This window comes from Macaca nemestrina, chromosome 5, assembly GCF_043159975.1.
Source record: "Macaca nemestrina isolate mMacNem1 chromosome 5, mMacNem.hap1, whole genome shotgun sequence".
Classification (NCBI taxonomy): domain Eukaryota; kingdom Metazoa; phylum Chordata; class Mammalia; order Primates; family Cercopithecidae; genus Macaca; species Macaca nemestrina.
In genome coordinates, this window is record NC_092129.1 from 102655452 (window position 1) to 102674725 (window position 19274).

At 36.6% G+C, this 19274-nt stretch overlaps 1 protein-coding gene across 27 annotated transcripts in view; it reads left to right on the forward strand.

Moving 5' to 3' along the window:
• Nucleotides 1-19274, forward strand: part of LOC105495854 (synaptosome associated protein 91) — a 166277-nt gene that overhangs the window by 126005 nt on the left and 20998 nt on the right. For 15 of the 27 annotated variants that reach the window (XM_071096777.1, XM_071096770.1, XM_071096771.1 and 12 more), the window contains 9 exons: nt 144-407; nt 626-703; nt 868-939; nt 1348-1431; nt 2464-2547; nt 11185-11319; nt 13281-13430; nt 17804-17834; nt 18710-18821. In XM_071096777.1, the coding sequence (XP_070952878.1) occupies nt 144-407; nt 626-703; nt 868-939; nt 1348-1431; nt 2464-2547; nt 11185-11319; nt 13281-13430; nt 17804-17834; nt 18710-18821 (1010 nt within the window). The remainder of the gene's footprint in view (nt 1-143; nt 408-625; nt 704-867; nt 940-1347; nt 1432-2463; nt 2548-11184; nt 11320-13280; nt 13431-17803; nt 17835-18709; nt 18822-19274) is intronic. The other 12 variants (XM_071096781.1, XM_071096783.1, XM_071096784.1 and 9 more) reach the window with 3 other exon arrangements.

A 19274-nucleotide genomic window follows, 5' to 3' on the forward strand; every position in this document is an offset into this window, starting at 1 on the left:
AGGATAGTAGTTAAATCCAAGGAGCCTCACACCTAGCTAGTGTGTAAATATCTGTGTAGGGTGTCCCTTGCCATAGTTATGACGCTGTCTCTTGTCTCTTTCCTTACTGATGCTGTGTGTGTCTCCACTTTCCTTTCCAAAAGACCCCTTTGCCCCGTCTGAAGGTAGTGCAGAGGCTGCACCTGAGCTGGACCTCTTTGCAATGAAGCCACCTGAGACCAGTGTTCCTGTAGTTACCCCTACAGCTAGCACAGCCCCTCCGGTTCCCGCAACTGCTCCTTCTCCTGCTCCTGCCGTTGCAGCTGCTGCTGCTGCCACTACCGCTGCCACCGCCGCTGCCACCACCACTACCACCACCTCTGCTGCCACCGCCACCACTGCTCCTCCTGCTCTAGATATCTTTGGTGGTAATTTTTTGTTATTGTTGTCGACTTCTTTCCGTCTAGTGGATTGAATTCTGGTCCTTGAGATGTACTGCATGAAGACTGTTTAATTAAATGGTTCTCTAGAAACCATTTGCTGCTTAATTCAGAGTTCTGCAAAGTGCTAATTCAGGACTAGGAAGTGATGCTGTGTCAGGCTTATTGTTCAAGTTGAGTAAAGGCATGTGTGTTCTTGGTCTTAGATTTATTTGAGTCCGCTCCTGAAGTTGCTGCAGCGCCTAAGCCAGATGCTGCTCCTAGCATAGACCTGTTTGGTACAGGTAAAACCAAAGCAACCCTTTTTTTTCACTTTTGTTTCTTAGATGTTTTCCTGATTAAGCTCTTAGTACTCACCTGTGATAATGCGTTTGTTAGATTTTTTACTTTGATTTCAGCTTTCTACTACTTACCTCTGCTTGGTTTTGGTTTGTTTCACTTTTGGAAGATGCTTTCTCCTCTCCACCACAAGGGGCCTCTCCTGTGCCTGAGAGTTCTCTCACTGCTGACCTCTTATCCGGTGAGTGCTTTGCCAAGGTCAGGCCTTCAGAGATGTCTTGTGGGAGTAATGCATGGAGAGAAGGATATGACATGAGGGTTTTTCTTGAGTTCTTTTAAATTTAAAATTTATTGGAAAAGAAAAACTTACTCTTGGTACCATCATCAACTGATGAGGGTTAATATTTCAAATCTAAGGCTAGTGAAAATTTTTTTCACACTGAAACTTCTGACCTCAAGGAGTCAAATTTTATTTTGTTCTGGAGAGTGTGTATTTTAAAATCCGTTTGCTTTTCCTTAACTGTTAAGATTGTCTACAGTCTTTCTGCCTGGAGTGAACCATGAAATCCCAAGATGCCATTTGTCAAGGCTCATGGTTTTCTTTTCCCTTGGGTGACATGCACTTTTTCCTGTCTGTGCCTCACTGCAGTGGATGCATTTGCAGCACCATCTCCTGCAACCACTGCCTCGCCAGCAAAGGTGGATTCTTCAGGTGTCATAGACCTTTTTGGGGGTGCGTATTTCTCCTCCATCAACACTTAGGAATCTTTTTTTCTTCAGAATAATTTTTAGATCTATTTTATTATATTTTATCATTTTTTCTTTAGGCTATATAAACTTCTATCTCTTAAATGTAAACTTAAGTTTTTAAGATCATTTTCATTTCTTTGCCATCATCATCTTCATCCTCATCATTTCATCATAATTTTCAGTACATGACCTAACAAAACACATAATTTTTCACTCGATGTTTTCAACTTTTTGTTCATCCTAATGTAGAATTACCTGACTGGAATTTCCTTCTACTGTTCTTCTTTGGTGATCCTGATCTGTTGGCTAAATCAACATCTCTAAGTTCCTAAAAGCCAAATAAACATGACCTATTAATAAATAATTTAGAAATTAAAACAAGCCAGTTAAAACTGAATATATTTCATTCTGCCTTTATGTGTTATCTGAGGGCAGAAAGATGTACTGAATTAACTCTTGAACTTAAATACCATCCTTAGAAAGCTTAACCCATGTTGAGTACCTCCTGTACATTAAAGCATCGTGAACATTCCATGATGGGTACATGAGGAATACAAAGATGTTACAGTGTCTGATATTTGGGAGCTCAAGACTTGTGTCAAATAAACACTAAACCTTGACATGTAGGTACAAATAATATTGCTGCTCCTTGAATTAAGTCTATTAATTTTTTAAACATTTAATATAATTTTAAATTGAAAAATTCTGTTTTAATACCTTTAGGTAAAAAGTTTAAAACCTTGCTTCTGTTTTGACAGATGACAGGGTTTGGTCCAAAAATTTTATTCTTAAAAAAAAAAAAAAAAGAATTCCCTTTACTTGTTAACATTTTAGAACTCTTTTTGAGAGAATACCTCTGTGGGAGCATAATTCAATTCATGTGATCATTTCACACACCCACAAAAGACAAGCACACTGTACACTGTCATGTCACTGCATTTCTCTACATAATACTTAAATTCTTTACTGTACTTACTTTTTACGCTTTCTTACTTTTCTGCTGCACAATGGATAGATGCGTTTGGAAGTAGTGCTTCTGAACCCCAACCTGCATCTCAGGCTGCTTCTAGTTCATCAGCATCGGCAGACCTACTAGCTGGTAATTCAATTAAAATGGTATTTTGTAGAAATTAAATTTGGATATATTTTTATAAGTAACAATTATAAAAATTACATAAATTACAGGGTGCATGTTTTCTTTTTCTTTCAAGACATGAAATTGAGGGAGGGGGCAAAGGATTGAAAAACTGAATATTGGGTACTATGCTTATTACTTGGGTGACAGGATCAATCATACTCCGAACTACAGCATCACGTAATACATCCATGTAACAAATTTGTACTTGCCCCCCCAAATCTGAAACAAAATTGAAATTATTTTTTAAAAATAATTTTAAAAGACATGAAATTGAAAATTAAGTCATTGTACAATAGAAGTTTGATTAATTCTCAGGGTTTTATGAAATTAGTCTTAAAATTGCAGCTGTATACAAGCCACTTTTGTGGCTTCTTGGATGCTCCAAATCTGCCTTAGTTTCAGTCAACATGTTTCCTTTAGATTATTTAAAAGGTAATATGCTTATGTAACAATTTTTGTCTTGGAATGTCTATGCCCATATTTTTTTAAAGGAATTTGTGGGGAAATGTACCATGATGTTTGAAAATAGGTTTCATAATATATGAATCACTCCACGAGAAACTGTTACAGACTCCTACCATTGGGTCAAAAGTGCTATTACATAGACCACCTTTTTTTTTTTTTTTTTTTTTTTTTTAACAAGCTGATCATTTTTCTATGTGAAAGCACATGGGGTGATCTCAGTTCAACAGGGTCATAGTGTGAAATAGATTGGTACAGTTTGCCTAGGATTACTGCTTGTGGCCCAGGTAGTATATATATGATAAAAGGAAACAGTTCAAGGACTCAAAAATGGTAAAAGCCAAGTATCAGTCTTCCTTGGGAGCAAGACAAAGTTGTGCTTAGTGATAGCCTTGACCTAGAAATTATTATTTTCATAAGCAAAGCATTATGAAAGACCAGTTGCAAGACCACAGTAGTAAGTTTAAGTTCAGATTATTAGTCAAACTCACAAGACTTTGTTGGCTTATCTTACTCTGATTTTACTTAGAAGAGTACGTAACAGGAAGCACAACAGTAGTATCACAGAGCACTCATCCACTCAGATGCAGATTCTGAGGTCCCTCTACAGTCACCAAAAGGGATGAATTTTGGTCCTAAGTTTGACAAGGGACTGACAAGAGCATAGGTCACATCACCACTGGGAAGCTGCCATGCATGTCTGAAGTCTTACATCTTAAATACTGTGCTAGTGCTAGCCATGTAGACCTTGATAGAGCATATGAATAGTTCCCTTTTTTAGTATGGATATAGCCCATAAAATTACAAGTTATACAATAAACAGTCCTGGCACCAGGTACAGCAAGCTAAGGAACATTTATTCTTGGATTAGTAGTGAGTAATGGCAGATCCTAAAGGATCCTCATCAGCCTTCAGAGTTGTAAGAAGTTTGAGTTGAGGTCAAATCTTTCCTCAGGAAGCTGAAGCAGGTAGTCATAGCCCAGCTGTTAGCCTTTCCTTCCATGGGTAATTCAGACTGGCTATTTAACAGTCTTTCCCAGGGGCAATAGTTCTCTAGTGTCTTTCCCATCCTTTCCAGACTACCTTGATCAAACATAACAGTTTTGTGTGCTGAAACCACTCATACCAGTGACTACCACTAGGTATTTTCCTTAACATTGAAGAACCAGGGACCCACCATGATATTGCTGAGAACTTTGGAAGTTGCAGAGATAATAAGAGGCAGTATACTTAACACAAACCACAGCTGGTTACTTGGTGAAATAAACCACTCGTTTGCCTGGCTTTTCTCCAGGCCTAGATATTCTTATATAAGCTTCAAATTGGCTACAGAAACTTTCAAACTCTTACTAAACCACTAAACTTCATACACATTTTGGGGGTTCAGCAATAAGATTTTAATATGCCACAGAAATAGCATAGTTTTCATAGCTATTTGAGGGATCATGACCTTGTTAACTTTAAAATGAGATTAGCGATTACAAACATTTCGCTTTGAAGTTATAGTTAAGGTTAAAACGGCCCATAAAATCAAATGCTCTGGCCTTTCACAGAAACCTGTGAATTCTTTCTTTCTCTCCTGGGTAACCCATCCCCTGCCACAGATCTCAAATGGGGATTTGAAGCCTACCAGACAGGAGCCTGGCAGAGCGGTCAGCCACTGTTGACCATCTCCAGTGCTGCACAGCCGCACTGTCTACTCCAGGGTCCTCCTGCATTGTGGCCTCTCTATGCCCTCCAAGGCTAGAACCTGAGATATTGTGTTTCCAAAAGAGCCCAGGACACTGGAAACTTGAGCTGAAAGGCCAAAGCCTGTGGGAAAAAGGAGTGTTCCCATTCAATTCCAAGTCAGAGGTCAGTAACAGAGCCAAGAGGTTTGACCCTGGGGTCCATAAGAAGATCTAAAAACACATCTAGAACAAGCCTGAAGGGGTTTGTCACCTGCTGCCAGGTGTAACTGCACATACCTGTGCCACAACTGCACAGCTTGCATGGACAGGTCCAGCAGGGGAAGTGTACAACAAAAGTATGTTAGTTCACTTTACAAAAAATAAAATGATTCAGTTGTGTTGTCCATTTTGAAGTCTTATTAAAATGGGGTAAAAAAGAGGAGAAAATCAGCAATGAAAGTACCCAATATCATCTACATAGGTCTCATTTACTGTACACTTTCCATTTCTTCTACTGCATCTTCTTGTGACTCTTTCAGTGATAGGAAAAGTTATATGTTGTGTACACTTTCTTTCTTATTTTCTATTTAAATAAATTAATATTCAATGTAAATCAGTATAGATGAGTTTTAATGTCTCATTTGCTTTCAAAACAATTCTTGTAATTTAATGTATACATATGTCAGTGCCTGATTTATTTGGCACAATGTAAACTATTATTTCACCTTATATCCTGATATAAGGGCTTTGGCACAGTGTCTCACAATCATAATCCCATCACTTTGGGAGGCCGAGATGGGCAGATCACTTGAAGTCAGGAGTTCGAGCTAGCCTGGCCAACATGGTGAAACCCTAGTCTCTACAAGAAAAAAAAAAAAAAACCTAGTGTAAGAAATTTTAACTTACTTTTAATTTCTGTAGGGCTTAATTTGGGGGGCTAATTTTTCATACTTCCCTGTTTTCTTATAGAAAAAGATTTCTCACACTTGTTCAAGTATCAAAGCATAAGGAAGTCATGTTCTCACTAAAGAACATCATGGAATATTAATGTAATTCTATCCTGCGAACTAGGAGCAGCTTTCCTAGCCAAAAAAAAAAAAAAATGAAAAATGAAAAACTTTCTGCTAATAAACACAATATAAAACCACCGTCACATTTATATACGTAACCTAGCTGACAATTGGCTGTTCCTGAGTTTTCACAATTCTCATACATTTTTTGTTTAATGCATATTAAGTAGGACAAATATTTGGGGGCACGGTGTATAGTAATTTGCAGTGAAGCTTAGCATTTGTATTATAGTTGTGTCTGTGTTTATTTGGGGGAAGAATCAGCTAAGTCCAGAGTCTATTGAAACTAAGAGGATTTTTTTAAAAATAAATAAATAAGTGAGCCTAGTCATGGTTAACAAGCCCACAAATATGATCAGAATCAGAGAGAAAGAAGAGAGAAACAGATTCTCTAAAATCCTGTGATTGTCTGTTAGTAATAAAACTGTTTTGAGAAAGAATGAAAAAATAATAATATGCAGACACTGTCATGGGAGGTTTAGACTGTTCAAAGGGAACCTTGGTCACTGGACTAAGGACTCTTACCCCATGGCTAAGATTACATTTTTTTGAGGGAATGTATTTACATGTGAATCATAAAGATAAGGCAGTAAATATATGATATAATTAAATGTTAAAATGATTTTAGAGATTTTAAACTAAAAATTAAGAACCATTTTAAAATTGAGGAGAAGGCTTTATTAAAAATTGGTATGTATTTTGAAACTTGAAAACAAAGACTAAGTGGATAGTCTCTTGAAAATGAAACTATCTGTCATAAAAACTATTATTCTTCTTTATTCAAATTCAGTTCTAGAACTGTCAGATAATAGCAATTCCAGAATTAAACAGCACTTGAAATATTGCCTTAGTCGTCTTCTACCCCTTGAGTAAAAATTTTAAGGTGTTTGGTGCATGCAATATAGTGAAATGATAAAAAATTCTGGAGGAGACAACTTCCAATGAGGCCGGACTAGAAAAATCATTCTCAAAATGATGAAGAAAGGGAGTAATGGGGAGAGGGGGAAGCAGAAAGGAGAATCCATAGCAACAATGAGTAATTCTCTCTAAGCCATTGAGATTACTGGTAGGATACAGATATTATCCGTATCTCAGGTAGCATCTGAATAAAAACTTGAAAGTTAAGTTTTTAAATAATAAAAGTAAGTATTTCATACAGTGAAGCTTAAAGCTGTCAAACTCTGCTCAAAATATACCAATTGAAAATATATATGTTTGAAAGCTAGAGGCAGATTACTGGATGACAAAGGTAAAAATGGACTGTTAAGGAAGTTAGGTGTGTTGAGGAATATGCCTAATATCTGAGGTTGGCATCAAGCAGGACAACCATGTTTTTCCATAATAGACACAATTTTAGGGTGACTGCACCATAAATCTGTACTAGTATAAGAGTATTTCACATCCTATCTTTAGTTGCAAAGACAGGGGACTATATGGTCCAGCCTATGAGGCTCTTTGTAGTTTTGCATTTGTTCTCTTAACCACATTAATTGCTTAAAATGAGTCACAGAAGTCCTTGAACTGAATTTAAAATACAAACATGCCCAGTGTGGAATTAAAAAGTAAAAATTTCCTCTAAAGGGTAAAGGTCTACAGAGGATCAATTCTATCATCCTGTGTGGGAGTGTCTGTAGCAATAGTTTTAAAATTGTACTCTTGCGGCCAGGCACAGTGGCTCACACCTATAATCCCAGCACTTTGGGAGGCCGAGGCAGGTGGATCACGAGGTCAGGAGATTGAGACTGTCCTGGCCAACATGGTGAAACCCCGTCACTACTAAAAATACAAAAACTACCTGGGTGTGGTGGCATGCACCTGTAATCCCAGCACTTGGGAGGCTGAGGCAGGAGAATGCCTTGAACCCAGGAGGTGGAGATTGCGGTGAGTCGAGATGGTGCTATTGCACCCCAGCCTGGTGACAGACCGAGACAGACATCTCAAAAAAAAAAAAAATTGTACTCTTACAACTGAAACGATATGATGTGTTATATAGACCAAGTAGACTATGCCAGTCAGATTTGTTATATCTGAATCAATAGAACTTCATTAAGTGTCTAGGCTACTCCCCTTTAGAACAATACATTCATAAGACTAATCGTTTGTGATTAAAAAGCAGTGTGTCAACAGATGCTTGAGTACCTGAAAACAGTTGGCTCTTCAGTTATAATGTAGGACAGTTCAAATATGACTACAGGACACACAAAAGCCTTACCCTGTTTCCAATTCCATTCCATAGAGCTCTTTTCTTTTTGTTTTTATTTTTATTTTTTTAAGCAACAAGGTCACCCTCTGTTGTATAAATTGGAGGGCACTGGTGTGAACATAGCTCACTGCAGCCTTTAGAACTGATGAGCTAAAGCAATCCTCCCACTTCAGCCTCCTGAGCAGCTGGGACTACAGGCATGTGCCATCATGCCCCCTGGCTTTTATATATATATATATATAAAATGAGGTCTGCTATATTGACCAGGCTGGTCTCAAACTCCTGGCCTTAAATGATCCTCTGCCACAACCTCTCCCCAAGTGCTGGGATTACTGGCATTAGCCACTGTACCCATGTAAACATCTTTCTTAATATAAATTAGAACCACATAGAAAGATTAGTTGTTTAGATTTTCCTATTAACTCTATTCCAGGGCCTTAAAACTTTTCAGTTAGTTACCAGGAGGAATTCCTCAAACTCTTCATTAATGTCTGTAATGTTCCTGTTTAGTTCTTCATTATAGCAATTTTTTGACATAATCAGTTGGTCATTTTATATCACCTAATAGCTGTTTAATTATTCTAGGCTTGTGAGGACACTTACTTCATAAGAACCAAGTATAATGGGAAAAAGTCATCCTGCCAGATCTCGAAAATTTTATAAATGTATAGGAAGGTTACCACTACAGCATTTTTTCTGGATGTGGGAAAGAGGCTGTGTGGTACAGTGACAAAGAGTCCAGACTCTGGAGAATTCCTGTGTGGAATCCTGGATCCACCATTTGCCTTCATACAAATTATTTAACATCTCTGACCTCAGCTTTCTCATCTTTGAACTTCATGGGGTTGTTATAAAGATTAGATAAGCTAATGTGTGTTTTAGATTGAACCGTTTAAAACTGCTGGTTTTCTAGGATCAAAACAGTCAAATATCAGTCATTCGTGTCGTTCATATGGTTCACCCTAAAAAAGGAACAGTGCCTGGCACTTGGTGAACCCCAGGCCAATATTGGCTTTACCTTTAATTTTCTTAGAGAAGGCACTATGTTTTTTTCAGTGAACAGCTTTATTGGTTCACCTATAGATGTGATCTTAGCATAAAGTGGAAATAGCACTAAGCAGAGTGTCCTAGGTAAATGCACTCTTTTCCTCTTTTTGCTGAATCTTACCAGTGTGTTAACTTCTCTTTGAGTCATTTCTTCTAGCCATGAGATGACAGGACTGAATCAGACGATCCTGAGGCCCTTTCCAACACTAATCTGCTGTGATTCTAAAATAAATTGTCCTTTCCGTGGCCAAGTTTTAAGAAGTCAAGAGTCAGATTGTCTCTACATTCACCTATAGAAAGAGAATCACAATATAATTTAGGCAACAGTTGCCTAAATTAACCAGACACACTCCAACTTGAGGTGCAGGATAATGTTTCTTAAAAATCAACATTAATACAGCTACCAATCTTCCTAAAATCAAAATGGTCACATTCACAAAAATAATTACTTTTAACCTACCTTTGCTGGGCTAAGCTCTTACTGATTTAGAGAATGTCTTCTCCAGTAAAGAAAGTTACATGATACTTATGCCATTCAAATACTAAAATCAGTTAAAGTAGCCATCATGAACTGTAAAGATCATCTAATAAGTAACTTTTTTTCCAAGTTAAAATTTTTTCATACACATATGAGGAAAGCCTAAACCCACATCACTATCAATTTCTAGGAATAATATAACTTGAACAGCATTGCCACCTTCTTTAGAAAATAGTAGAGAATTTTAGTGGAAATCATTTTCAAAATTATATATTGATTCTATGAAATGTAAACTTAAGAATGTTTTCTGAAACATTGTTTTTGCAAGCAGTTTGTGAAGAAGAGACAATGTGACTGGATTTGAAAGGAATATATACTTAAGCTGTAAAAAGGAATGACTTCTGGTAGTAATAAATTCTTTTATAATAGAACATCATCCAGTGTCTTGTTAAGAAATCACTTCCTTCACAGGTTGTATATTTTTGTTCAGCAGCAATACAGAGTGATCTCTGCTTCTGTTTCTGTTTGTTGATTGAGAGAAATGTTTTGCTTCTAACCATCAAAGGATAAATAGTTAATCTGAGGTTGGATTACTTTACAGTAGTCTTTGATTTGTCCTCACCTTTTATATTCAAAAGTGTCCTTCATTTAATAAGCATTAATTCAGTGTTTTAGGCACTATGCAGGATATTAGTGGAAAAAACATGAAAAGAAGACACAGTTCCTGGCCTCATAAAGCCATCTTGGGGTTGGAGTCAGGGCAGTGGGGATAAATACATGTAATGAGAGTAGCATGGGGCCATGTACCAAGTGCTGAGAATACTCGGCATGTATATGGGGATGTGGGTGGGGTGCAGCTGGTAGTGGGTAGCAGTGTGAGGGCAAGGAATTCCTCCCAGAGCAGGCATCTGACACTGCTAGTGGTGGATCACAGCTGCAGCCTGCCTTGCTGCAGGGGCCAGTGGGTAGAGACAGAAGGACCTGATCACTATCCAAAGGAATTCAAATTATATGAATTGAAAAACTGTGGGAAGCTGATAGAAGATTTTGGAGAAGTAACTTTGTCAACATTTTCCACTTGGAAAGATCACTCTGGCTGCACTGTGGAGACTAGATTGGAGGAGATCTAGACTAGAGACAGGATTGCATCCCACTCTATGACTGTTCATGAATCCAGAGAGCAGTGTTGTAGGGATCTGCACTGGTGGTAACAGCAGTGGGGCTAGAACATGTATGATAGATGTTAAAGATTTGATGTGTATTTTTATGATTTGTATTTGCATTTTATTATAATTTGCAGTAAACATTTTCTGAAACCAGATATGATTTGAAGAAACATAAAATTTCAGTATCTGAATTTTAACCCTAGTGATACCTTCTTTGTTTTATATACTCCATTGTAATAATAGATTTACTTGCTATAGTTTCCTCTTAATAAGGGTATACTTGTGTGCTATCTTATTTCTAATTAAGTCTCTCATTAATGCATATCAGATATCAAAATATTATGCTTGAACAACTTTTTAGAGCTACTCTGTTTCACTCACTGCTAATCAACATGCAATCAATTCCTTTTCACTTTTCTGTAACTTTTAAAATTCTGTTTTTATGGTCTTTACCCACCTTTATGTTATTTCTGCTTATGTTTTTTTGGAACATTTTTTTCAGGATTTGGGGGTTCTTTCATGGCCCCTTCCCCGTCTCCAGTGACTCCAGCTCAGAATAACCTGCTACAGCCCAATTTTGAGGCAGCTTTTGGGACAACGCCTTCAACTTCCAGCAGCAGCTCCTTTGATCCATCAGGTGAGGCAGTGACTTTCAAACATTCTTTTCATGTGTCCTGGTAATAATAATAATAATAATAATAAACACTACCTAAGGTTAGTATGCTATCAGGAAATTTACAACAAGCAAATATTGAGTGATAATTTGGTTTATAAAACATTAATAAATCTCTCATTCAGTAACTTAAATTAAAATTTACAGTACAGGGGGCCGGGCGCGGTGGCTCACGCCTGTAATCCCAGCACTTTGGGAGGCCGAGGCGGGCGGATCACAAGGTCAGGAGATCGAGACCATGGTGAAACCGCGTCTCTACTAAAAATACAAAAAATTAGCCAGGCGCGGTTGTGGGCGCCTGTAGTCCCAGCCTCTCGGGAGGCTGAGGCAGGAGAATGGCGTGAACCCGGGAGGCGGAGCTTGCAGTGAGCCGAGATCGCGCCACTGCACTCCAGCCTGGGCGACAGAGCGAGACTCCGTCTCAAAAAAAAAAAAAAAAAAAAAAAAATTTACAGTACATATTGGTATCCATAAGAATAACCTGCAATCCTTTCTCTGTTTCTGTTTATTTTTAGCAGAAATCTAACTTAATCTGCACACTATCTATTTGCCTGAGCTTACATGCACATGGTTTAGAGCTGGTTAAAGAAAAACAAATACTTTGTACTAAATCTTTGTACAGTGTTTGAATATGTGAACACTCCCACTGCTGTTGCTTACATCCTCTGAAGCCTGCATGGCCCTCAGTTTTATGAAGTTGAGACACAAATAGTATTCTTTGCCTGCCTTTAACCTTTCATCACTGCTGTCATTTTGTTTGTATTCTCTTCCATTCTACTCTTCCCATGCTGGGTCCTTACTACAAATTTTCAATTGGTGAGTTTTCGGCAATTAAATGTGTTTCAGAAACACCCCAAATAAATCCTCTGCCTGACAATTTGGTTGCTTCTATTGCCAGTGCCTAGTTGAATGCTGTCCTTTTTCACTTTAAAATTATTGTATAGTAGTTGTTGTGGTAGATATGCATAGTTTTTTGATAAAATTGTATAACTACAAAGTTTTTGACATAGATAACATATTAGCAATGTCTTATGCAAATGCTATGTGTCTGCATTTTGAATGGACTTTCTGTATTCTAGGAACTGAACAATTAGTAACTTATTTGGTGATCAGGAGCCATCAATGATGCATTTGATCCCTGATATTTAAAATAGTATTTAATTTACTTATGCCCTTAGAGTTACAACCAGAAATGATTGCTCTAATTAGAGAAAAAAAAATCAAAATTATTACTTCTAAAATGTGATCAACTTTTTCAGATGCCTATTACTAGATGCTGACTGTTATATCAGATGTTTTGTTTCCTAATTTCGTAGGAAACTAAGAGATGCATTATTTTCTCATTTAAGAATTATTTTTAAAGTAAACATTTTAGGTTTTCAGAGTAAATTATTTAGACTTCGCCATAAAGCACATTAGAAGTCTTTTTGCTGTTTTCTTGAATAAGAGCAACAATGGCAATATTGAGTGCCCATATAAAGCAAGCATTATAATAAACACATGACATATATCACCTAATTTAATATTTATAACAAAGCCATGTATTGGTCATACTCTCCCCATTTACAGATGAGAAAACTAAAAAGCTCAGAGAGTAATTTTCTTAAAGTCATATAGCCAGTGAGGCATGCAGCTGAATTGAAGCCCAGTTCTGGCTGCAAAGTCTGTGTTCATTCCTATACATTATACAGATTTTTTTCCATCCTTGTTCATGTTCATTAGTATTTTCATACTTTATGAGCAGACATATGTCGACATGTTCTTCTTGGTGTTACAGTCATGGAAAGTGTGAATTACATGCCTTCTTTTATAAGATTGTGTATTCACTTGTTTCCATAGTTTATCGAAAGACAGTTTTGCTTTAATTTTGCATATGAGCTTTTTTTGTTTTCAATTATTCTGAACCTAGTCCATTTGATTTCCAGTGTTTGATGGTCTAGGTGATCTTTTGATGCCAACCATGGCACCAGCTGGGCAGCCTGCACCTGTCTCAATGGTACCACCCAGTCCTGCGATGGCAGCCAGCAAAGCACTTGGAAGTGATCTTGATTCTTCTCTTGCCAGCTTAGTAGGCAGTGAGTAATCTAGTTTTTTTTTTTTTTTAACTGAAGCATATGTGAATTGTTTTTTGTCTCTCTCTCTCTCTCTCTCTCATCTCATATGTTTTGTTTCTGGAGTCTCTTATGGGTGAGTATAGCAGGGAGGGAATAGAAATACTTAGTGCTTTACCCAGTGCAGGTCCTTGGAAGGCAAACAGTTCCTATACCATTGGCTCATGAGCAATACCCATGTCATTATAATCTAAAGTATTAAAGGTATAATTAGGGAGCATATACAAGTATGAAACCAAGTGTATTATGTGTAATAAGCACTTAACTTTCCATTTCATTTGGAAATAAGAACATAGAGAACTTACATGAAGCACAGTATCTTTATAAATTGAGTATCCAACTGAGTTTCAGTCATTTGTTCAACAAATATTTATTGAGTACCAAGCATTATTCAAGGCTCTAGAGATAAACCAGTAAGCAAAACAGATAAAAATGTCTGTACTTATGGCACTTGGGAAGGGCAGACACAAACTTTAAAATAAATAAATTGTATAGCATGTTAGATCATAAGTTCCATGGAGAAAAACGGAACAGACAAAGGAGAGCTGGGAGTGCTGCAGGGTAGGAGTTAAAGCAAGCCTCAATAAGAAGGTAAAATTTGAGCAAAGATTTTGAAGGTAAAGGGGTAAACTAAAGATGATCTAAAGAAGGACATCTGCAGGAAAATGAAATAGTCAGTGCAAAGGCTTTGAGGCAGAAATTTGCCTGGCAGATTCAAGGGACATCCAGGAGTTGAGTGACTGGAGCTGAATCGGTGAAGGAGAGAGTCCTAGGGAGGAGGGCAGCTATTATAAAGATCGACCTTTGCTCCTAATTCTGAATTTTGTATTCATGTGAATGGGTTTACCACTGTAGATATGTAATATTCAAGGCAGTATCAAAAGTTTAGCAGATCACTGATACAGACTTCTTTACCTGTGAATTTCCCTGTGGACATACATTTTGTTTTCCATTCCTTCCCTGTGGTTTTAGCAACCATGAAAATACTTTTATAACACCCAGGGAGAGGTTATTTGAATATTTCCTCCTACACTAAAATTTCATCTCACTAAGTGATTATTTTTTCTGCATACTATAATGTATCCCCTTTCAGAAATAAAGGACTCATACCTCCAGCTGCTGAGAGTGCTACCAACACACAGCCCTCAGCTGTCAACCACCTTTGAGAATGATCCCAGCTGAAAGAAGCTAACCTGCTAGAGTGATGGCCAAACAATCTTGAAAAAGAAAAAATTTGAATCAATTGTGTTTCCAATTTCAAAACTTCTACAAAGCTACAATAATCAGGACAAATGGTACTGGTATAAGGATAGACTTAGAGACCAAAGGTATAGAATAAAGATCCCAGAAATAAACCCACATATATAGTCAAATGATTTTTGACAAGGATACCAAGACCATTCAGTGAGGGAAAAGACATTCTTTTCAGGAGAAAAATATTGGGAAAAGACTAAATAACTTCATGAAAAAGAATGAAATTTTACCCTTATACCAAAAAAAGTAATTCACAATAGGTCATACAACCAAATGTAAGAGCTAAATCTATACAACATTTAGAAGAAAACATAGGAGTAAATCCTTATGACCTTAGATTAGGTTATGTTTGGTTCTTAGATATGACACCAAAAGTACAAGAAACAAAAGAAAAAATAGATAAATAGGAATATATCAAAATACTTTTGTGCTGTAGACAATACCAGTAAGAAAGTGAAAGGACAAACCGTAGAATGGGAGAAAACATTTGCAAATTATTTATCAGAAAAGAGACTTGTACTCAGAATAAAGAACTTTTACAATTCAATAATGAAAAAACAAATAATGCAGTTTTTTAAATGGCAAACATATTTTTTGAATAGACCTTTTGACCCAAGCACCTGTATTCTCCAAAGAATATGTACAAATGACCAATATGCACATTATTCATCAGTGAAATGCAAATCAAAACCAAATAAGATATCACTTTATACCCATTAGGATGGAGATAATTAAAAAGACATATAACCAGTATTGATGAGGAAATGGAAAACTTGAAACCCACAGACATTGCTGGTAAAAATGTGACATGGTTTAGCTGCTATAGAAAGAAGTCTGATCGTTACTCAAAATGTTAAACATAGATTATCGTATGACTCAGCATTTCCACTCCTAGGTGTATGGAGTGGAAATGAAAATGTGCATGCACACAAAAATTTGTACACGAATGATTATAGTATCGTTATTCATAGTAGCCAAAAAGTAGACAACCCTAATGTTCATCACTTGATGAATGGACAAACAAAACATGATATATCTACACGATGAAATATTATTTGGCAATAAAAAGAAATGAAGTATTAATACATGCTACAACTGGATTTACTGTGAAAACAAGCCAAGTGAAAGAAGTCCGACACAAAAGACTATGTATTTTCATATACGATTCCATTTATATGAAATGTCCAGAATAGACAAATGCATAGAGACAGGAAGTAGACTGGGCCTTCAAGGGGCTGAGGGAAGTGGAGAGGAAGAGGAGTGACTGCTAATCGGTACAGGGTTTCTTTTTGTTGTGACAAAAAAAGTTCTATATTAACACTGTGAATAAACTAAAACCATTGAATTATGCACTTTAAAGGGGTGAATTTTATGGTATGTGAATTATATCTCAATAAAAATGTTTTTATAAAACATTTTTCAGTGTTAGCTGAGGCTTCTATTAAGACTGCATTGCAGTCTTGCCCAATCACAGTTTCCTCTCTTCCCTTTCAAAATAAATTTCCTGCATGCTAATCTCCATCCCAGAGCCTTCCTCCCAGGAGACCTAGCTTGCAACAGAGGCCCAGGCCCTGAGGTGCTCATTCCTGTCTGCCACAAAATTTGACAAGGGATTCATATATACATGTGTAAGATACACTTCTGCTTTCTTTTGCTTTTTCACATGAACAGGCATAAATACTTGGTTTAGCTTTTTAATCATTTAATACATAGAGATTTAGTTTTATAGTCTAATTGAAAAATAAATTTTAAAATAAATTTTGTCTTTTAAAAAAGAAAAAAATAACTAAAATTATGGGTAATCATTTTTATATTTGGTGTTCAGTTAAAATATACCTTATTCTCTTTTGTAATGCCAAGATTTGGTAAGAAATAAATATTAACTTCATCCTCTAATACATTGATTATTCATCTGATTAGGGCTGTTGTCCTGGCTGTTCCCTCTGCCTAGAAAGCTCTCACCCAGATCTCTGCTCAGCTTTGCCCAAGTCTCACCTCTATGAATCCTTCCCCAAGTTCCCTGTGTAATATTCTCTAGCCCCATGCTTATCCTACCCCTTCAACCCCACTTACTCTGCCCTTCCTTTTCATTTTTTCCGTAAGCTTTCCATATCGCCTTCTAGCAGCCTATATCATTTACTTTTTTATTGTTTTGTCATCTGTCTGACACCATCAGAACACAAGTTTCTCCAGGATAGGACTCTCCGACTGTTTTCTTTACTAACATGTTCCAAGTACCTAAAACGGTGCCTGGCATATGTAGATGCTCAATAAATATTTTCTGAAGTAATAAATGAATTGACATTAGAGCAGACTGATTAAGCCGACTATGTCAAGGGATTCACAGAGCCACTAGAAGGACACGTGGGACTCAGCACATCGTTGTACTCACAGCTGAGATTTATTACGGAAGCAGAGGAAGGATACACGGCTGATGATAAGGGGAAAAGACAAACAGAGTCTAGAAGAATCCACATGCAGACTTCCTTATGCTCTGTCTCTCCCTTGAGGAGAAGAACATACTCTTCACCCAGGAACAAAAATGCAGCAGCATGTGTGAGGTGTTTATGCCTAAAGAAGACCTTTAGAGACTCCACACCCAGAGTCTTTATTGGGCAGTGATCATGTAGGCACTTTCTGCCTGGCATGTACCAAAATTTCAGACTTGCAGAACGAAAGTGGATATTCAGCATAAGCAATATCATTTGTACAAATAGTGTAGGCACAGCGATCCACCTTTATCATTTAGGGAAACTTTCATCCCAGTATAGAGAACAATTTACTAACCAAGTCCCCAGATAGCAGCCTTTCTAAAATAGCAACATCAAACCTGGTATGTTTGCTCTTTTCTGGACACCAGTTGACATTAAAATGGATCCTTAAGTCTAACATGAAATAAAAGAAAATCTTTAATTTATGAAAATATTTCCTAATATAGTTTGTTTTCTATATAACTGAATGCAGTCATTCCTAGGCAAAATAAGGACGTTTTTATAGACTTCTGATTCTTTGATCTTTTAAATGTCCTATCATATAAGCTGAATATAGGGATTTACATTCTTTTTTCTTTTATCCATTTATAGATCTTGGAATTTCTGGTACCACATCAAAAAAGTAAGTGTTTGCAAATTATGTGATTTCCTTTTGACAGTATATTTGTATTCATTTGAGACTATCAACCATTTTACTCATTGGAGTAATTATTCATTCTCATGCTAGATAATTTCACAATTGATTTTTTTATTTCATCACAGATTTTTGTTGTTATTTTACTGGAAGCTCCAAACTGTTGCTTTGCAATGAAAAGGAATAATCTATTTCAATCTGTGAGATTGTCACTAAGTTATATCTAGAAATATTTGGGAATTGTGGCTTGAATATTTTAATAGCATTAAATTCTAGATTCATTACCATAGTTCTAGCTAACATGAATTTTAAAAAGTCTTTCATGAAGTATTAATTGTAAGGAAGGATAGTAAAAATGGTAAGCAATATATTTTTTATGTATATTTTGTCATTGAAATTGAGACATATTTTTCAGTGGATGGTGTCTTACGATCACTGTAAGGCAGGTTGCAGTCATGATACAGTTGTATGAAACATTCTAAGATCCAGAAAGTGCCATCATCAATGCATCTTAAATTCAACAAAATATAAGTGTACAGTATATATGATATATTTATTTGCATTTTTAATAACAAATGAATTCAGTTGGATTTTCTGACATACTTTTCTTTATAGAGGATAGGAAATTCCTGTACTTACTGAGGTCCAAACTCTAAATGATATTTTTTCAAATGCTTTTAAGCTTTCTTAGATACAGCATGGCAAGATTCCTCTGTAAGTTTTAATTGCTGTTCTTATTACTATAACATTTGACTCAAACAAACTGCTTTTAAACCCGAGTAAAATAATCTAAGGAGCCACACGCCATTTTTTCTGACTTGTGTTTTTTTGTTTGTTTGCTTGTTTTGCATGGTTGATTTTAGGGGAGATCTTCAGTGGAATGCTGGAGAGAAAAAGTTGACTGGTGGAGCCAACTGGCAGCCGAAAGTAGCTCCAGCAACCTGGTCAGCAGGCGTTCCACCAAGTGCACCTTTGGTATGTAGCAGTCAGAGCCCAGGGCAGTGCAGGCAGTTTGCCAGTTTCCAAGTGTGTAGAGTAGAGTGCATTTTGCTAACTTTGCTGCCAACGGTGTACTTATTCCTCTGAATTGAAGAAATTTAAGCAAATAGCACTCCAGCCCAGGGGGCTGCCCTCCATTCTTAGGTATGAAAACATTTGATAGCCTCTATTTTGCTGTGGGAAGGGGGAGAGAGAGTAAATAAGCAAGATGCAAAAACTAAGCAAGATGCAAAAGTTACCAAAATGCAGATTCCATTGACTTTATATTTGATAATGATTATGACCTTTTAAAATTTTTAAATATTTTATTTATACTTCCATATTTGTAAAATTATGAAAATGATTTATCAAAAGCACATCATATCATTGATCATTTTATCTATCTTATCATATTTCTTGCCCAAATTTTCTGATTGTCTTACCAAGTAA